Raw genomic sequence first — 18,149 nt, forward strand, 5'->3', positions numbered from 1 at the left:
ATTGAAGAACGTTCTCCCCGAGGTATCTGGAGTAAGTCTGATGGTTAGATGTATGGGGAAGTATTAGAGAGTTGCGACCCCTCTCCCCAAATAGCTGAGAGGCTTTAAGCCTCGTCTTGGCCAAAGTCTGCTCTCGCGAGATAATTGAGCGATAAGTATCTCCGATGTCGATTTCAATGTCCCGTCCCTAATATGCGGGTGAGCGACCTATCAGCAAATTGGCCAGGATATCAACACCATTTACATACTCAGCATGTCTTGATTATTGGACCTCATGTACTCCAACTTCATCCGCCTACATACACACTAGTCTGTATACGACAGACTTTATATATACGTTGGTCAAATTCTCAGCTTTCGGTCAGTCACGTGCATAACCTTGGCGAATATGTAGTAGTACATACATGCACCCCCACGATAGAGCGGTCAGCCTTCCACGGATTTAGTACAACAGTGCAGTGCTATGGTGTTCAGTCGGCCACAAAACTTCAATTTCAGTTTGCTTGGGGGATAAAATACCACGCAGCCGATCGCGAGAATACCTATCATGATATCAAGAACCGCGTTAAACCGGCCGAACAGGCCCTTAAACATTGTCGTCATTAATTGGGCTTTTGGGCATTCATCGGGCCGATGTATTAGCAAATTAGAAAGTCGCGCGATGTCCTCTCTCTACAATGCTCTCTCTCTCCAACCAAGGCTGCAGGGCGAACGTACAAGTACAGTGCATCAGCGCAGGGCGCACAAGGCTGAACGAACTAGGTACCTACATACCTCTCCTTATTAACCCTCGAAGCGAAACTTAAACTTTCAAAGACTGGATTCTTACTGCCTTACGATGACGCCGCTGGAGACTTGGGAGGATTGAGGCTGTAATATACTCTACCAAGTCCCCTTATTGAATGTTACCTGTCAATCATGGATTATCATTCGGGTTTAACTACATACATGTACTTACCTACATACAGCCTCCGGTAGAATTATTGTCGAAAACAGGGACAACGATCACGCCGAGAGCAGAGCGATTCTCCAACGCCACATTTCCGCAATAATTCTACCGGAGGCTGTACAGTCGCACCTCGTTATGTCGTAAGCGTATTCTGGGAGCCCAACCCTTACGAGATAGCAAATAAACGAGGAGGAGTACCTGTCCCGCCAATCCGTACGAGACAGCAAGAGATCCGAGATATCGATTACGAGATAGCGAAGTGCGACTGTACCTACATCTTCCTCTCAAACCGGGTCAGCGAGATAAAATAAGAAAATTTTCAAGGCGGAGTCGGTTCTATGACGCGCACAGTCTTAAAGGTGACATGTCAGTTTTTTTGAAAACCTTCACCATGCTCGCTTTGTGGCACGGTAGAGTACAATGCCATGGCCAGCTACCTACTCTAGAGACTTTACAGCTGTTAGCCTTGCTGCAAGTTAGTCGCGCCTGCTTCAGTGGAACTCACCCCGATAGAGTAATTGCAATTACATTGTCTCTCTTTTGGTGGCGCAGAGTAAGCTGTGATCAGACCTTTTAACCATCACAATCGGAAGCTTCCAGCTACCTACTCTACATATGTAGCAAAGAAACTGTCTCAGACATCGAGATGAACTCTAGTTGTATGTACAGTCGCTTCTGGAGCAACGACGAATTTGGCTGGAAACGATGGGTGGTTTTACTCGGTGCAATCCTTGGCACTTTCCAGTATATACCAAATAGGTAGAACATTTGAAACTTCTAACTTGATAGCCGCAACATATATGATCGTTTGAAGCGATATAGAACATCTTCATCATCATATATTCGAATATATACATATCATAACACCTTATCCCTTCGTCTGTCAATGCTGCCACCCTATATAATAGAGGGATTAAATTTGTATGGGAGATCTATTATTTGATGAGAGAGATAACGAGATCTATTAGTAAAGCCACACCAGATTTTCTTTTTCTTGGGGTGGCAGCAACTAGCTGACAGACGAAGGTGTAAAGTCATGCATAACTTTATGATTGACTTTTCTCACTCGCAGATTAGGTGTAAAACTAGCGCTAGCACCTTTTCAACAAAATAATTCACACACGAGATGTACCGGTATTCATTGGATCAGAGGAAAGCTTCCATATTACGAGGTCAATTGGCATGATTACCACAGGATTTGTACCGTGATTGATTTTTTGATGTCACACTGTGTGGTCGTAGCTACATGTACCTTGCGCGTACACCCAAATATGCCACGCCATGGTGACGTTCAGCAGGGCTACATGTATGTAGGTACGCTGGCCTTCTTGCAAAGATCTTACATAAGGCACGGGTAGAGAAATTCGACAAATTCTGCTCTCGGACTGCTGGATACTTCATGTGTAAAGATGTCTAAGACGACTGTGCTCCATGGCTAGCTAGTAATTAAACCAACTTTTTATATAAGTTGATTTGTGCAGCGCTAGCATAATGCTGGTTAGAAATGGATGGCGAGATTTATAAATGTTCAGAGCTACTCTACATGTACTTGAGTAACCATTATCTTTTTATTTATAGGGTACATGTATTTAATTCATCCATCTTGGATACATGTAAGTCGAGCGCTATAATTCCTAGAAATCTGAAATGCTCAGAAGAAATCGTTGCCTTTCTAGGTGACAAAAATAAGTAATACTAAAATAAATTGAGTAGGGCTAAATATGTGCTAATAATATATAGTTTTTGAGTAATACAAGTGGCAGATAGGTGTTGCGAATAAAGCAAACAGCTATCCCATAATCCGGTACTTAGATGCTGCCTATTTTGAGACAGAATAATTACTAAAAGAGGAAGGGTGGCAGCCGAATTGGTGTGTGATCCAGACACAAGCCACGGCTGAAAATACGCCACCCGAATCAATAGGCAGCTTTAACGGACTATGGGATACGGTGAATGTTGATATATAACATAAGTGCCAGTAAGTATATATATTATACCAGGCTACGACCAGGAATCTTCCTCTCATTTTCTCTTTTCTTTCTGACTTCCATCTCCACCTGCACCACTATCCCTTCTCCGTCTCCACCTCCATCCCAATACCTCCTATATCCCTTCCTCCACCTCTCTCTCTCCTCCCTCCTCCTCTTCATATCTTCTATTTCCATGCTTTCGTCAAATTTCCTCACTATCCTATTCCTCCATCCCACCCACACATATGTGCTCCCGCCCAGCACCAACAGCACCGCCACCACCGTCACTACGGTCAACAACCCCACCGCAACTCTTTCTTCTGCCCCCAGGCGGCTAGCGATATTTGCCCTCGTGGCATTATACACCTGCACGCCCGGGCTATATACGTCCATTGGCCTACACTCTCGCTCCGGAACGTGGTCACACATATGTGTGAACCACTCGTCGACCAGCTGTCTACTAGCAGCGGCCTCACTGATGCAGGTGAGAAACGTGCAGTTGCGTGCTGCTGATAGGAGAGCCGATGATCGGCAGAGACGTGGAACGAAGGGTTCCGTGGAGTGGTCGAGAACACAGAGATATGCGCAGGACGGCAGAACAGATGTCCGGTTTCCCGGGGACTGTTCGATGGCTAGGAGTAGCGGGGGAAGTAGCAGGAGGATGATGGGGAGTTGGAGGACGTGACTACGGTGATGCTGCTGCTGCATTCTGAGGTGCATGGACGTAGTGATGTCGAGGGACCAGAGAGACGAGTGAGATCTGGTGGGGTGGTAGTCCGCTGGGTGACGCTTTGCAGCTCTATCTGCATGCGATTGAGTGATGTCTAGTGATAGAGTAAGTCAAATGTTGGAGTAACTGGGATGGAGTTTTATCTGCTCTTACAGAGGCAAATATTTAAAGAGGCCAGCCGTATTGGATATTGGAAGAATCTCCAGAAACCGCTATACCGTTGAGTGGTATAATTGAAGGCTCTCCATCAAAGAGAGATGAGAAAAGGGGGCTGTTAATTTTGCTGGATAGAATTGGTGATAGAAAGGTGGCTATAAGGTGATGCTATCAATGATAATGGTATAGATGATAGTATAGATGATGGTATAGATGATGGAGGGGACTGGTCATCCTGATAAAGATCGTAAGTCATCTTACCCAAAAACATATTATTTCTTTTGAAGATGAATGGTTTTGAGACAGAGGGCAGTTGGGGGCGGGGGAAACAATTAGGCTTTATAGGGCTTAAATATGCTCCTATTACATCATCCTTTTTTCACATGTCTTTTTTCTCCTACGGTATTTTGGCTCGTTGGCCAGAATTCGGATGGCCCAAGAGTTCTTCGAATATTGCGGCTTGAGTCGGGGACACGTCATGGATTTTGGACTGGTGCACACAAACATAAGTCCCGGGAATAACTCAAACAGTCAGCGTGGGGCTCTGCTCGTCAAGACCAAGCTCTCTCAATAATATTAAGCTTTTGAATTTGGAAGGACCAATTTGAAACAAATCCTAGGTTCATATCTCCTCTGTTTTATCTTCTGTTCCGACACGGAGGTAATGCCGCCATGTTGGTTGGGGGTGATTAGAAGGTTATAATAGGGATACTTGCATATTACTACTAGTTGAAAGTTGATCAATTTTTCCAGTACGTACGAGGTTGACCTGTGTGCTCGACTGTCTACATATATATATACTCACGCCCGGTGTCATCTACAATATGTAGGCAGGGACCTTCCGTACACCCGGTCCTACCCAATAAAGAAGGAATCGACTTCAAGCGTTACTCTCGATCCCTAGTGTTCTCAACTTTTCCCCATCAACTCTGTTTGTCAATTCTGTTCTAAAGCCCGAAAAATTGCGGCAAGAGGGCCGAGTGATCTCTCATGATTGCTGGCGCCAGGCTCAGTCAAGACATATCACTCGTTCAGCCAGGAAGTTTGACTAAACGTTGCCGCCTGTCAAACCAATCGATTATGATGCGGTCATCCGAGCTGGACATCTTTGTCTAGCCTATTGTTGTTATGTATCAATAAAACCTTCCTCATTTCTTCTCGGATGTACATGTAGATGTCCTATAGCCAGCTCATGGATTACTTTCCATTGAGCGAGATTGCTGCTTGTCCGGGCCTTCAGGTATTTTCAGCGCAGGTTCAAGACACACTATCTTGGGACTGGCCTGAGGAGGAGGATTGGGGGATTTATTTCAAGTACTTAGATTTATAATCTCAGTATCACTGCTGTGACTATCCTGAATCGACCTGAATCGACTAAACAGTAACTACACACTAGCACCACATTAGTATCCCAAATTTTTAAAACGATGACAGTCTCTTTGATTCGATAGGGTATCAGAAATAGAAAAACAAACTCTCAAAAGACAGACAGATCTAAGCCCAACGATACCCGACATTTAACTCTACTAGTAGTAGTATTCCACTATACCTCACTCGGCATATCACTGTCACACCTGGGTCTGGCCCTCTCCTTTTGTCCAACTCAACATCCGCTCTCAACGCCTCGCCCCACGTAATACCACCGGTAATAAACTTGATCCAGATATGCCGTGCTTCTAAATGACATTGCTCTTGCCGCTGATGGATGGCCATACCCCCACTCTCCGCACAACCGGATGCAGTGCTAGCCTTCAGAGTCTAGTCTGTAGGGATACGTGAGCACTCGTTGACTCCGCCGGAAACCTCAATTCCGAGTAGGCAGCGGCGGTAGGATGCGGGAGAGGTAAGAGGGTCGGGAGGATGAGAAGGAGGCGGAGCGGGGGTGCGCATTTCGATGGGGGTTGAGTGGTTGTCGGAAGAGGGTGAGATAGGCGATTGATGTATCCGTACTGGGATTCGAGAGCCGTGTGTTGTTTTCTGTACTCATATAATAAAGTTCATATTAGTAGTGCAGGTTTCTAGTCTGAGATCCAATTGTATAGCCTATGATACTCTATCGCTTAGTATTCAGTGGTTTCATATCGCTCGAGTGTAATTGATATAGGGTGCCACATACATGGTAAATGCCGACTGAATGATTTCTGAATCCACTTTGCGGCTCCAATATCTTTTCCATGGTTCATGATGTCGTACCAGATCCGAACAGGGTTGTCGGTACAATCCCGGACTATGAAAATAAAGGTCCCAGTGTAAATATAGTACCGCTACCAACCCACAATTAAGTCATCCCGCCCCGCATCACATTCACATTACCACACCTTCCCTTCTCCTCATATTCCACATCCATCCATCGATACTTCATCCACTTCAACCATCTTAAAGACGTGCCCAAGAATCAACTTCCACGGGGCTCTGCATGTGGGCTATCACCAAGCAGACCATGGTACTTATTTCCCCCTTGATTGAGCGTTACGATAGCGGGATTGAAAGAGTGCGGTGAAGTTTTTTGTCTTGTCTACTTATTTTGAGGGATGCTAATATGGTGATGCTAACAGTGACGGATAGGTAGATAGATGATAGCGAAGTTAGAGAAACTCCAACTACTGATTTACTATGATAGAAGTACAGACGCACTACCTGCTGGAGAGCGGTATACCATAATAGGGGATCATCACACTACAAAAGCTTGATCGTGCAGTTTTGGTACCGCTTCATGGTGCCTGGCCGACTGTCACACTATGGGCATTCGAATACACGGCCTGGGCATGGAATCGCACTCGGTGCAAAACAAGGTTTCACCAATCCAGGGTAGCTTGGCAGATGAAATGGTTGGTTGGTTGCCACGCTACTCCCGATTAAGAAACCTACTAATCAATCATTACCCATTAATACCATTTATTAATCAACTCGAATCACAAAGCACTCAAGAACGCCCAACACTCAAAACTCGGAACTCAGAACTCAAAATTAGTATTTTCTGGATCCAGGAACGTTGAAATTCGCTGGTCCTTAATGACCGAATATTAATTACAAAACAATCGAAGACCCAAGAGGCACTCCTAAGAGAGTGTAAAAAAGAAAGAAATGGTGTCGATGCCATGTTGGAGGTGCACCAGGCAGATGCAGTAGCTCAAATAACGGGAATTATAAGGCTCACTGTCGAAACAGACGAAGAGAAAAATGATAAGAAATAATATTAAAGAAAAAGAAAAATACAAAGATACAAAAAAGGAAAGAAAAATAAGAATAAAAATAAGAAAATAAAGTTAAAAAAGGAAAAGGAAACCACCCAACACACAATCGCAGAGAGAGAAATCCGTAGCCACCGCCAATAATAAGTTGCGTTGAATTTCCCACGGTTCCTGGACAGGGGAAACAGGCACAGGACACGCCCGCCGCATGCTGCTTCATTGACACTTTGCAGTTTAGGTAAACTGGTGAAGTTGCAGCTAAGAGCTGGCGGAGAGGCGAAGAGGAGGAACCCACCCAAGGTGAAACAGTCGAGAAGGACCTGATCCTCCCCACATGGAGATGGAGCGAGAGAGACGAAGAGACCCACATACCCCTCCCTTAAGTGTATTAAGGAGGGAAAAGGTATGCCCATATGGGGCTGGGTATCTCTCTCGTCTGCTCATCTAAACGAATGAAAACAGTTAGAAAAGTTACGAACAACTAAGCCAAAGAAGATAAAGCTAATAAGATTCAAGTAGGAAACAGGGAGATATCTACATGTACTTACCTCAGATATCCGGTTTCCTTCTTCTTTTGATCCTCATCCTCCCATGATTTGATCGTGTGGTTTTGGCCAGCTTCGGGCCGATAGGCCATCACGCAAAGCCATGGTCCGCCCAAATGGGTGGATATTGCGCTGCTGATTGGTTGAGGAGGGACTTCACTCAAGACATTGAAAAGATCCATATGTATATCTCCCCTTCGCTAGTTCCGCTCTAGAAAATTGAGGGACGTATTGGAAGGACCTCATGGGAATGCGACACCCCCTGTAAATCCCACCCATACGCCCTTCCATTTTCTGCAGCAGAGCCGGAGAAAGAGACAATATACATGTGTTCGTCTTTTCCAGGGAGCTCCTGTCTGTTTGGATAACTCAACACTGTTAGAAACTAATATAATAACAACTCAAGTAGAGCTGGAATTACTGACAAAAGAAAAAATAGGAAAACGGGTATATAGACTTACAAGAGCCCACCAGGAGGAAGCCACATACTAACTCATCTTTGTTAGAAATATTCCTTCTAGATAAGTAGAAGAAAGGAGTAAAATGAAATACTTACGCGCTAGACGCTCCTCGTTATCCACACCCAATATTGCTCCAGTCCTATCAGCGACTGGAACTGATTCAATTGTGGGATAATGGGTTGGGTTGCAAGCAAGACCCTTGTCTTGGTCGTCCATCATTTTGGTGAGAATATGACGGATAAGGTGCAGAAGCCTCCCTCCTCATCTTCTTTCCCTCCTCATCTTCTTTCCCTCCTTTTCTCCTTTCCCCACCCCTCATGTTCAGGTGGCGGTGAAGCAAGAGAGACGGAGGGGAAGATTTTCACAGTATCTTCCCCATCCTCCTCCCCAGGTGGATGCCCCACTTTATGTTTGTTAGAAACGAAAATCTCATCTAAAAATACCACAAGAAAGAAAATCAGGTAAGTGAGAGAAGGATGTTACTTACGATTCTTTGCTAGCCACCCACAACCCAGCCACATCTTCAAAACATTCACCGGATGGCGAAGGATCAGATATCCCATAACCGACCCGAATGGGACATTTGGTGACGATCTTCTTCTGGTTTGATTCTTTGAGAAAGCGAGGGGGGTATCATTCTTGCCCCTTTAGTTCTCCCTATTAATAAAATCTACCTGTCAGAAAAGAATCCTAATACGGAAAGACCGCAAAGCAACCAGGGGAGAAAATGAAAGGAAGAAATGGAAAGAAAAAAGGATGTTAACATACTGAGATTTCACCCCGAATCCCCACTACCAAACCCCCCACCCATATTCAGCCTTGTTATTGATGCTGACACCGGCCCTCGCGCACGGGAGGGCCAGCCAAGTTCGTGTTCTCGATTTCCCTCCCTCGCCCCGTGAAATGTAGGAGAGAGAAAAAGGCAGGCCCAGGCAGACATATCATCCAGGTAAGCTTTTGTGGCCCTACTAATCATTCCAATCACCATTAGCAACCAAAGAACCACCACAAAGCAGCGAGAAAAAAAACACAAATAAGAAAAGAAGAGAAAAGGAAAAGAATCTTACTTACTCCCCAGGGGTCGTCTTTTTCGTCCAACCTCGTGAATGTCGAGTTTAACGAGTCGGAATCGGTACTCGGAGTGGACGGGGGCGCGGAAAGCAGGCCGGAGCCAATGCTCCATTTCTATCTCGACCTTTTCGAAGGATGAGATCGAGAGGACAGGCAGAGCCGGAGACAATGCTCCATTTCTATCTCGTTCTTCGAATGAAGAAAGAAGAAAGGCAGGGAGGTAATGCTTCATTTCTTTCTCGATCTTTGCATTTGTCAAAGGTGGAGGAGGAGGAGGAGGAGGAGGAAGCCAATGCTCCACTTCTTTCTCGATCTTCGAGGAAAGAAGGAGGGAGCATGGTTAAGGGAAAAAATGATGCAGTTTGATAAAGATAGGGAAGGGAGAGAAAGAGGGAGGGAGAGATGGAGAGAGTGTTGCGAGGGCGCACCAGAGGAAGAGAGGGAGAGAAGAGAGGGAGAGGATGTATCCTCAAGAAGCAAGGAACACCACCTCAATGAGGGAAGAGTGATGTTGACCCCGATGCTGCACCATCGTATTGGTTGGTAGAGGTTCCTCCAGGGTTTATTTACTTCTTAGAGGGTGGAAGAATTGCTGTTCACGGTCCCGAGATTTGGTGATGGAGAGGAAGAAGAAGGCAGAGGGATAAAAAAAAAGAGACGGAGGAGGATGAAGATGACGAAGAAACTGAAGAGGATGAAGAGGAGGATAGCTGATGGCAGAAAGAAGAGGCGAAGAGGAGAGGAGAGAAGAAGGCAGGAGTTCAGGTCTCTATGAACAAACGGCTTTATGTCTTCGCCAACGTATGTTCTCGGATGGCAGGAAGAAGAGAGAGGGAAGGGGGGGGGGGGGGAGAAGAGGAGGGAAGAAACTCTGGTCTTTCTCTACGAACAAACGCTTCCGCACCTCGCCCTGCAACACAAGTCCTCGTGCGTACCTGCATTACATCTATTTACATAGATGTATCGCCCTGGTTACACCTTATCCCCGCGAAGAGGACGGTTATGCCTTACCACGAACTTCAATAGCTTGATATGTACTATTCAAGCTCCAAATGGCTTAGGATATCTTTTCTTGGAGCAGAGACACCATGCCTATCTGGAATCGAGTGATACGAGATGACGCTCTGCAGGGGCGTGACTCTCAGCGACGAGGTTGTCTTTGTGGGTAACTGCAGGTTCGAGTAATTGGCAGTAATTGTGGCGGGAATTGGGGTTCTTTCATCGATTGACTTGGTTTATCCTGTCTAAATTGATAAAGACTGATAGGATAAATTATTATAGTCATAGCAACGAGTGGCTAACTATGAAGCAGTTCAAAAATTGAAGCTCTCTACGTATTGGGGCCACCTCTACCAAACGAGACCTTATCAATTAATCAAGACGGTAAACAAATAGCTACATGTAAGTACCTATACCGCATACGCGGCAACCATCCACACGGAAAACAGTACTCCGCTCCCGGCTGAGCTCAATGGCACACGTACGCATCATCCACCATAACCCGTCTATTCTACCTGCCTCAAGGCGTAGAGTGGAAATAAGCATATACAAGTGTTGTAGTAAATTAAGAAAGTGGTAGTATCTACTGCGTCCGCCATCGTTGCGGATCCTGGGAATGGCGCTGAGGGGACGAGTGGATCATGGTGAATCACTCGGTACCTCCCGGGCTCGGTATTGGTGGGAACAGGTATGCAGAAAGATAGCTGCGAGCGTATTGGATGTAAATTTCCTGCAGAACATCATGTTCTCCAACGTGTGGTTGGGTTTGTGGGCTAGGTGTTTGGTCTGTTTGAGCACGTGACGTGTCACCGATCTGCGTGCACAAACTTGCCCTGAGTTCAATTACTGTATACAAGAAAATGCACTTGGATAATTTTAATAGTAGAAACCGTGGTACAAACGTGCGCACCCATTAATGACATTTTGAACCCGAGCTTGACCCTGACCCTGACCATGACCTCTGACCCTAACCTCTAACCCTAACCCGAACCTGAACTTGAACCCGAATCCGAATCCGAATCCTCAGCCCAAAAGCGAGCACACCCCCATAAATGTAGCTACAGCAGGGTCTTTTTTCTGCAGGAATGTTATGAAAGACACACACGAAAAAAACAGACACGAAAAAAACACACGAAAAAAAACACTCGAAAAAAACACTCGAAAAAAAACGAAAAAAACACAAAAAAGAAAGAATCTTCTATTTCAACCCGCCGCTATAGCTAACTACGCCGCCCGGCTCATGTAAAACCAACACAAACTCATGCTCCTCCGTCCCAGGTAGTCCTGTAGGGGGGGTACATCATAGGTGGCCCTGTACCTGGTGCGGTATACAATAGACGCCTGTAGTCCTGTACCTGCTGCGGTGTATCATCATGATAGGTACCGCCGGCGGGGTAATCAACATGATCGGGGTCCCAGCCGCCGGCGGGGTAATCAACATCATGATCGGTGTCCCAGGCGCTGGTGGGGTAATCATCATGGCCGGTATCCCAGTCGCTGGCGGGGTGATCGTCATGGCCGGTATCCCAGTCGCTGGCGGGGTGATCGTCATGGCCGGTATCCCAGTCGATGGCGGGGAAATCTTCAAGACCAGGGAACATGGTGCGCATGTACTCGAACGCCGCCTCGAACTGTTCGTAGAGGCCTTTGTCGAGGGGGACGTTGGGCCACTTGGTTTGCTTCTTGGTGGCGGCTGTGTTGTGTGTTAGCTGCTGGGAGCCGGTTTGGTGTTTGGTAATTGGGGTGTGGAGGGGAACTTACTCTGGGGAGACTTTTCGGGCTCTTCCATGGCGGGCTCGTCGACATTCTCGGTGGGCTCGTCGACATGTTCGATGGGCTCTTCGACATTCTCGGTGTGCTCGTCTACATGCTCGGTGGGTTCGTCGACATGCTCGATGGGCTCGACATGCTCGGTGGGCCCGACATGCTCGATGGGCCCGATATGCTCGGATGCGAATACCGCGGTGCCCGTAGGAGATTCCTTTTGCGTCGGAGACATGGTGGGAGCTGCAGCGGCGACAACAGGGGTGTCGAGTGGCTGCACAGCGACGACGACTGTGACGGGTTCGTCAGGGAGCGGGTTGGTGGTGGAGGCGGACATGGTGGGTGGGTTTATGGATTGATGTTATTGTTGTCAGAAGGGAGTTGAAATTGGTATTTATGTTATTTTTATTGAGGTGGGGTCTTTCTATGGGCTACGGATCTATGTATGTTTTGTTTTCGGGGCCAGGGTTTAAGTGGGTTTCTACACGACTGATCTACAAGTGATTCTGGTCTGCGGTATGGAAACAAATACAGTAGACTCTCGCTATAAGGATACCAGTGCCCGGTCTGCAACCGCCGTTTTGCTAGCGTTCCCCACTTTCTATAAGGATGATTCGCTATTAATTCGCTATAAGAATACATATTCTTGGTCGTCCCGACCGTATCCTTATAGCGAGAGTCTACTGTACATGTATTTAGGGAAGAAACAGCAATGTTTCGCTGTTTTTGCAATTGCTACAGCGAACAAATTCAAGGGCTAGTGCCGTCTTGAAGCACCTGCCGCCGCCGCCACAGTCACTATGAGTATCTTGAAGCACCTGCCCGTGGTCATATCTACTATAATATAAAATAATCTACTACAATACAAAAGAACATGTCAGGTAAAACTTTCGGGAAACCCTAACCCTACATCTGGCGCCCTCACCATTGAGTGGAATACAGCAGGTATCAATCTCATGGCTAAAAAAAGGATAAGATGAGGTAGTCCCGGAGCTGGCGGGAATGTCTGCTGGCGTAGAGTAAGGGCCCGGGTACCTGTACTCGGGCTATATATAAGAGATCAATCACGGGTGCTAGAAGGAATTTAAATTCTAGAATACACACACACGGCCTTTGGAGCGGGACAAACAGTGACCCGGGAGGGAACACCCTAGTTTTACGATATTACAATATTACGGATATTACGGTATGTTTGCATGGTGGCAATGGTGGCAGTCGGAAGAATAGCTTCACCAGGGTCTTTTTTTTCTACCAGAATTTTATGTTTTACGAACAAACGACACACGAAAAAAAAAAAGATTTCTTCTATTTCAACCCGCCGCTATAGCTAACTACGCCGCCCGGCTGTAAGCCAACACAAACTCATTCTCCGTCCTTGTTAGCCCTGTTGCGGGTGCGGTATATGATAGGTCGCCCTGTAGCTGGGGTGTATGGTAGGTACATGTGGCCCTGTAGCTGGTACGGGACATCACCATGATAGGTAGGCCAGTAGCTGGTGCCGTATATGATAGGTAGCCCTGTAGCTGGTGCGGCATATGGTAGGTACATGTGGCCCTGTAGCTGGTACGGGACATAACCATGATAGGTAGGCCAGTAGCTGTTGCGGTACATGTTGCGCATGTAGTGGATCCGGGACGCCTCCTCGGACTGGTCGTGGGGGACGGTGTGCGGCTTGGTTTCTTTCGTGGCGGCTGTGTTGTTCGTTAGCTAATTGTAGTTTGTTGGGTGCAGAGGGGACTTACGCTGGGGAGACTTTTCGGCTGCTTTCTCGGCGGGCTCGTCATGCTCGGTGGGTTCAACAGATGCGGATGCTGCGGCGCTCGTAGGAGATTCCTCTTGCTTCGGAGATATGGCGAGAGCTGCAGCGGCGATAACAAGGGCGGCGACTGGCTGCACAGTGGCAGCGACGGGGCCGTCAGAGCGCGGGTTGTTGGTGGAGACGGACATGATGGGTGAGTTTATGGATTGATGTTATTCATGTTGTACGTTCATGGAAGGGAGGTGAGATTGGGATTTATGTTATCTTTATGGAGGTGAGGTCTTTCTATGGACTACGGATCTGTGTTTTGTTTTCAGGTCAGGTTTAAGCGGTATTTTGAGTGGTTCTGGTCTGCGGTATGGGAGGTCCGGGGCGGGAGTAGGGGATGTCGTTTCCTCTAATCATTTTTTTGTTCTTTTTCTGGACTGGTTGAAAACAAACATGTCAAAGGGACGATTAAGAAACAGCAATATTTCTCTGTTTTTGCAATTGCTGCATGCAACGAACAAATTCAAGGACTATACCTGCTGCCGTAGTTAGCATGAGGATCTTGAAGCACCCCGCCGCCACAGTCACTATGAGGATTTTGAAGAACCTACCCGTAACTAGACCAGTTTCCATATATACAATGTCATGTATATACACCTACATACATGTACCTACACCAAACAAACCCACCGCATCAATAAGCCCAAACACCAGCTAGAACAACCAACCACCATGCCCAACTCCTACAACTTCAAGTACAATCCCCAACCCCTCCCCGTCCTCCGCACCGCCGCAATCACCACTCTCGCCTCCAAATCAACGAGCGCGGAACACCATTCAACGCCCCCGACATCATGCAGGCGGCCATCCACATACTGAATTCAAGTTTGAATCACTCTGAAAATACAGAAACGAGGCTCACTCTACCACGGCTACAGTACGCAAAAAAAAAAAAAACGGGGCGGAAATATCACTACCATATAGGACTGCGGAAAGAGTGTGCCAGAAGGACAGTTATTCCCCTTTTGGGAAGAATATTCAAGATTGCAATTGGTCTATATGTGAGAAGTTCAAATTTTATACACTCAGGCTATATAGCGATAAAAAGCAAGGGCAATCATGTTGAACATGTGGGTAACTGGGCACAAAGAACTACCTGTCATCAGTAGCGATGGTATTTGGGTCAATTATCATGGAAATCAATGGTACATGAGTCCGTTGAAAAAGAGTAATGGCATCCGACTAATATCTGTGGTATATAAAACCTTTGCCTTTAAATTAAAACATACAACACAAACCCTAATAGCCGCCCATCAAAGCACCCCTTAATAACCCATAGCTCACTATATAATATACGCTCCAGCTAAGCTAGTGCTTCATGCATGGATACATCAAAGTCAGATTAATATAACTACCAAAAGCGTTTCCTCATCTGAACCGATAATATTCAAGGCATGGCCTCACTACCTCAGAGCCCTACTCTACGCCACAGGTCTTGGGACTCCTCGATTATGACCATCCAGGGTCTTTTTTGAACCTGCTGTTCTCGCCAGAATCGTAACTGAGTTACAAGAGGCTGCGTTGTGTCTGGCTTACTTGTCATGGTTGCCTTGTAGAGATCATTCACCTATATACATGTAGTTAGCGGTTTATTAGTGATTCTCGCGGACGGAGGCAGCATACCAGGGTTTGAGAACCAGCCATGCCGATTTCTTGAAAGAAGAGGATAACCTCCATAAGCTCCCCCGTTGGAATATTGACGGGTCTATATTTGCGATTGGGAACCTTTACGTCAGGGGACGGAGAGAGATCAAGATGGAATATCATAGTTCTCTACAATCAATATTTATTACATGCCGGTGTCAGTCCAGTCACCGTGTAGGGAGATAGCCAGAGACATACCAATACTCTTGTCTCCGTCCATGGACGCAATTGCTTCATAGCTATTTTTATGTCCGAGGCGTCTAACGGGGTGCCACGGGCATTGATTTTCTTCGCGTGGCCGACGATATACGTGATGCGCTCTGGTAAGTCAGACATGGTAGTTTTGTTGTTTGGGGTTGAGGAGTTGAGAGGAGCTGATTCGATCAGGAGTTTTGTGTAGGTACATGTATATATATATCGACTAGATTGAGATCAAAATGTATGGTGTGAGGGGTAGGTGCTTCAAGATCCTCATGTTTGTGTGTGGATTGAGCGGAGCACGCGGTACGTCGTACTATTGAGAATGAAGATACATGTATTATCCAACGTGGAGTTAAAATATCGATTACAACTATCACAAGTTGCAAACCTTGGCATACACTAACCCAATCAGGCAGTTCAAGTAATCTAATGGACGCCAAGCCTAGCAGAAGCCTAGCTTACAAAACTACTCATGATATCTACTCACATGTTGCGCAATTACAGTCACATACCATAATCACACTAGCTGCGGTGGGAACAGTAACTCACAGTTCACAATCGACAATTGACAAATCACAGCTCACAGCTCACAGATTACAGATCACAGATCACAATTCACAATACCAAACAAACAAGTACGAGTTGCAAAGCTTTTTATATTACTTCTAATGATTTTTTCTTGATGGTAAAGTGCCACCCCCCGCGAACACCCAAGCAGACTATAGCTAAAGAAACTAAATGAAAAAGAAAGAAATATGACCCCTCCATCCCGGCCCCGACACAACCTCCACCACCACACCAAATGCGTTTTTCCCGACCACCAGGCCACCAGAAATATCCTATTACTTCATTCCATGTTGGCCAATGACCCTCCTCCAAGACCAACCACCCAGCCCAGCCCACATCAGATATGGAGCTGGACAGGTTTCCACCGATGAAGAGGTTGCAAGAGGCAGACCCCTTGACGGCAGCGGCAGCAACGGAGGGATGAAATTTTCCGGGCCAGCCCGAAGCCACTCTTGTCTGGGACGACGAGGCCCCCACTCCATGTATGTTGCACGGGACCGGCCCGGTAAATACAATGGAGTGTTGTGGCGCGGCCCCCCTATATTATAGGAAGAGTTAAGAGATCTCGGCGTCTGGAAGGGAGCCAAGTGTGGGGCCGCGCCAGGTGCCAGGAGAGGAGGCAGGCAGCCAGCAGATATGCTGCCGCTCGGGAAGACGCCACCCCATGTCACTTTAAGGTGGGCCCCCCAGCCGGCAGATATGCTGCTGTTCGGTGAGACACCGCAGCACCGATATATTGGCTGCGGTTGCGGGAGACCGTCCACAGTTGAGATGACGGAGGAGAGGGGGGAGAAGGCAGGCGCAATGGGTTGTGGTGGTGGTTGTCTGTCCTCCAATGATCGTGAGGACAGTGGGGCCCGGAAAGATTGCCTGAGGGAGGGAGGGAGGGAGCCCAGATAAAGGCCAGGCAGTGAAGTTGAGTTCTTCTTCCTCTCGAGAACGCCTCGAGATAAAGGCTCGATGTCTGGGGTGCTGGCGGTTGAATTGACGGTGGGGGAAGAGGAGCCCCCGACGAATGAATGCCCGGTGGCACCCGAGTTCCCTGGCAATGAGAGGCAAGAGAGGGGGAGAGGCGAGAGAGAGGCAGAGAGAGGTGAGGGAGAGAGAATTAAGGGTCCTCGGTGCCTGAAGGGCCGCCGAGAAGAGCCAAAGAGCGGCCGAGAAAACCACACCAGAAGAAGCAAGGGGTGTGATCGACTCGTTACCACCCCAAGCGCCAGAGCCAGGACCACGAATGTCATCTACCAGGCCGAAGAACCGGAAGAATCATCTACCCGTTTCCGTAATCTTCGCACGCCTCCACCGGCAATGCATTGGGCTGGCGGGGGCAAGGCAGAAGAATATTTGTCAACGAATAATCTGGCCCCCCCACACACCAACGATAGAATTATTGATGTGTGGATAAACCGAGCCGGAGGGATAAGAATAGGTGTTCACGGTCCCGCCGGAGCCGTGAACACCGGCAAAGAAAGAGCAGCACGGTGCTGTTATTCCCGGAAACTTGTTGGAGGGGCACCCGCAGCCCCGCAGGATAACGTGGGAGATGGCGGGTCCCCGCAAGGATCCCGCCCATCTGAGGGTGAAGGCTGTGGTGGTGGAAGCAGCGAGGCCGGAGAGGAAGAAGAAGGCAGAGGCGGAGGCGCTATGTAATCGAGGAATCCACGATCGGCGAGGAAGGAGGAGGCGGAGGCGGAGGCGGAGGAAAAGAGGGAGCCACGAGTGAGGAAGAGGTAAACCTAGGAGCAGGAAGAGTGGGAAGCCGGCAGGCGGGGGGTGAAAAAGCAGTCCCGGACCGAGAAACCAGAAAGGAGAGGCGGGGAGAGGAAGAAGAAGGCAGAGGCAGAGGCAGAGAAAGCGAGGGAGAGGCCAGAGAGGAAGAGCAGGTGGAGCCGGAGAGGAAGCAGCAGGCAGAGGCACCCGGATCGCAGAAGGCGAACGGGATTCCGGAGCCGTCAAACGGCGAGAAGAGACAGCCGGATTGATTTTCCCCGGCCATTATGGAATCTTTAGATTCGGGAGGGGGAGACGCAGACGCAGATGTATCACGGGCGATCTTCTGGCCCCGCTAGGCCGTGGGAGAGAACCACCTCTATT

General features: G+C 47.6%; 6 protein-coding genes across 6 annotated transcripts; 1 reads left to right on the top strand and 5 right to left on the bottom strand.

Moving 5' to 3' along the window:
- Positions 1 to 2,940: 2,940 nt before the first annotated feature.
- On the bottom strand, positions 2,941 to 3,639 carry H6S33_007489 (uncharacterized protein; the record flags this gene model as incomplete). The annotated part of the gene is made up of 1 exon (XM_044838844.1): positions 2,941 to 3,639. One exon carries the CDS (start codon positions 3,637 to 3,639, stop codon positions 2,941 to 2,943), a length of 699 nt encoding a protein of 232 aa, XP_044689025.1.
- Positions 3,640 to 5,179: 1,540 nt separating this feature from the next.
- H6S33_007490 (uncharacterized protein) lies at positions 5,180 to 5,695 on the bottom strand (the record flags this gene model as incomplete). The annotated part of the gene is made up of 4 exons (XM_044838845.1): positions 5,180 to 5,197; positions 5,281 to 5,299; positions 5,355 to 5,563; positions 5,609 to 5,695. The coding sequence occupies 4 exons, from the start codon at positions 5,693 to 5,695 to the stop codon at positions 5,180 to 5,182; spliced, it is 333 nt and encodes a 110-aa protein (XP_044689026.1).
- Positions 5,696 to 11,331: 5,636 nt separating this feature from the next.
- Positions 11,332 to 12,173, bottom strand: H6S33_007491 (uncharacterized protein; the record flags this gene model as incomplete). The annotated part of the gene is made up of 2 exons (XM_044838846.1): positions 11,332 to 11,765; positions 11,834 to 12,173. The coding sequence occupies 2 exons, from the start codon at positions 12,171 to 12,173 to the stop codon at positions 11,332 to 11,334; spliced, it is 774 nt and encodes a 257-aa protein (XP_044689027.1).
- A 1,025-nt stretch (positions 12,174 to 13,198) lies between these two features.
- Positions 13,199 to 13,783, bottom strand: H6S33_007492 (uncharacterized protein; the record flags this gene model as incomplete). Its single annotated transcript, XM_044838847.1, has 2 exons — positions 13,199 to 13,527; positions 13,579 to 13,783. 2 exons carry the CDS (start codon positions 13,781 to 13,783, stop codon positions 13,199 to 13,201), a joined length of 534 nt encoding a protein of 177 aa, XP_044689028.1.
- A 1,268-nt stretch (positions 13,784 to 15,051) lies between these two features.
- On the bottom strand, positions 15,052 to 15,623 carry H6S33_007493 (uncharacterized protein; the record flags this gene model as incomplete). The annotated part of the gene is made up of 3 exons (XM_044838848.1): positions 15,052 to 15,210; positions 15,267 to 15,416; positions 15,486 to 15,623. 3 exons carry the CDS (start codon positions 15,621 to 15,623, stop codon positions 15,052 to 15,054), a joined length of 447 nt encoding a protein of 148 aa, XP_044689029.1.
- A 1,392-nt stretch (positions 15,624 to 17,015) lies between these two features.
- Positions 17,016 to 18,037, top strand: H6S33_007494 (uncharacterized protein; the record flags this gene model as incomplete). Its single annotated transcript, XM_044838849.1, has 2 exons — positions 17,016 to 17,701; positions 17,860 to 18,037. 2 exons carry the CDS (start codon positions 17,016 to 17,018, stop codon positions 18,035 to 18,037), a joined length of 864 nt encoding a protein of 287 aa, XP_044689030.1.
- Between the last annotated feature and the right edge of the window lie 112 nt (positions 18,038 to 18,149).

This window comes from Morchella sextelata, assembly GCF_020137385.1.
Source record: "Morchella sextelata strain SCLS chromosome Unknown scls_23, whole genome shotgun sequence".
NCBI classification, from domain to species: domain Eukaryota; kingdom Fungi; phylum Ascomycota; class Pezizomycetes; order Pezizales; family Morchellaceae; genus Morchella; species Morchella sextelata.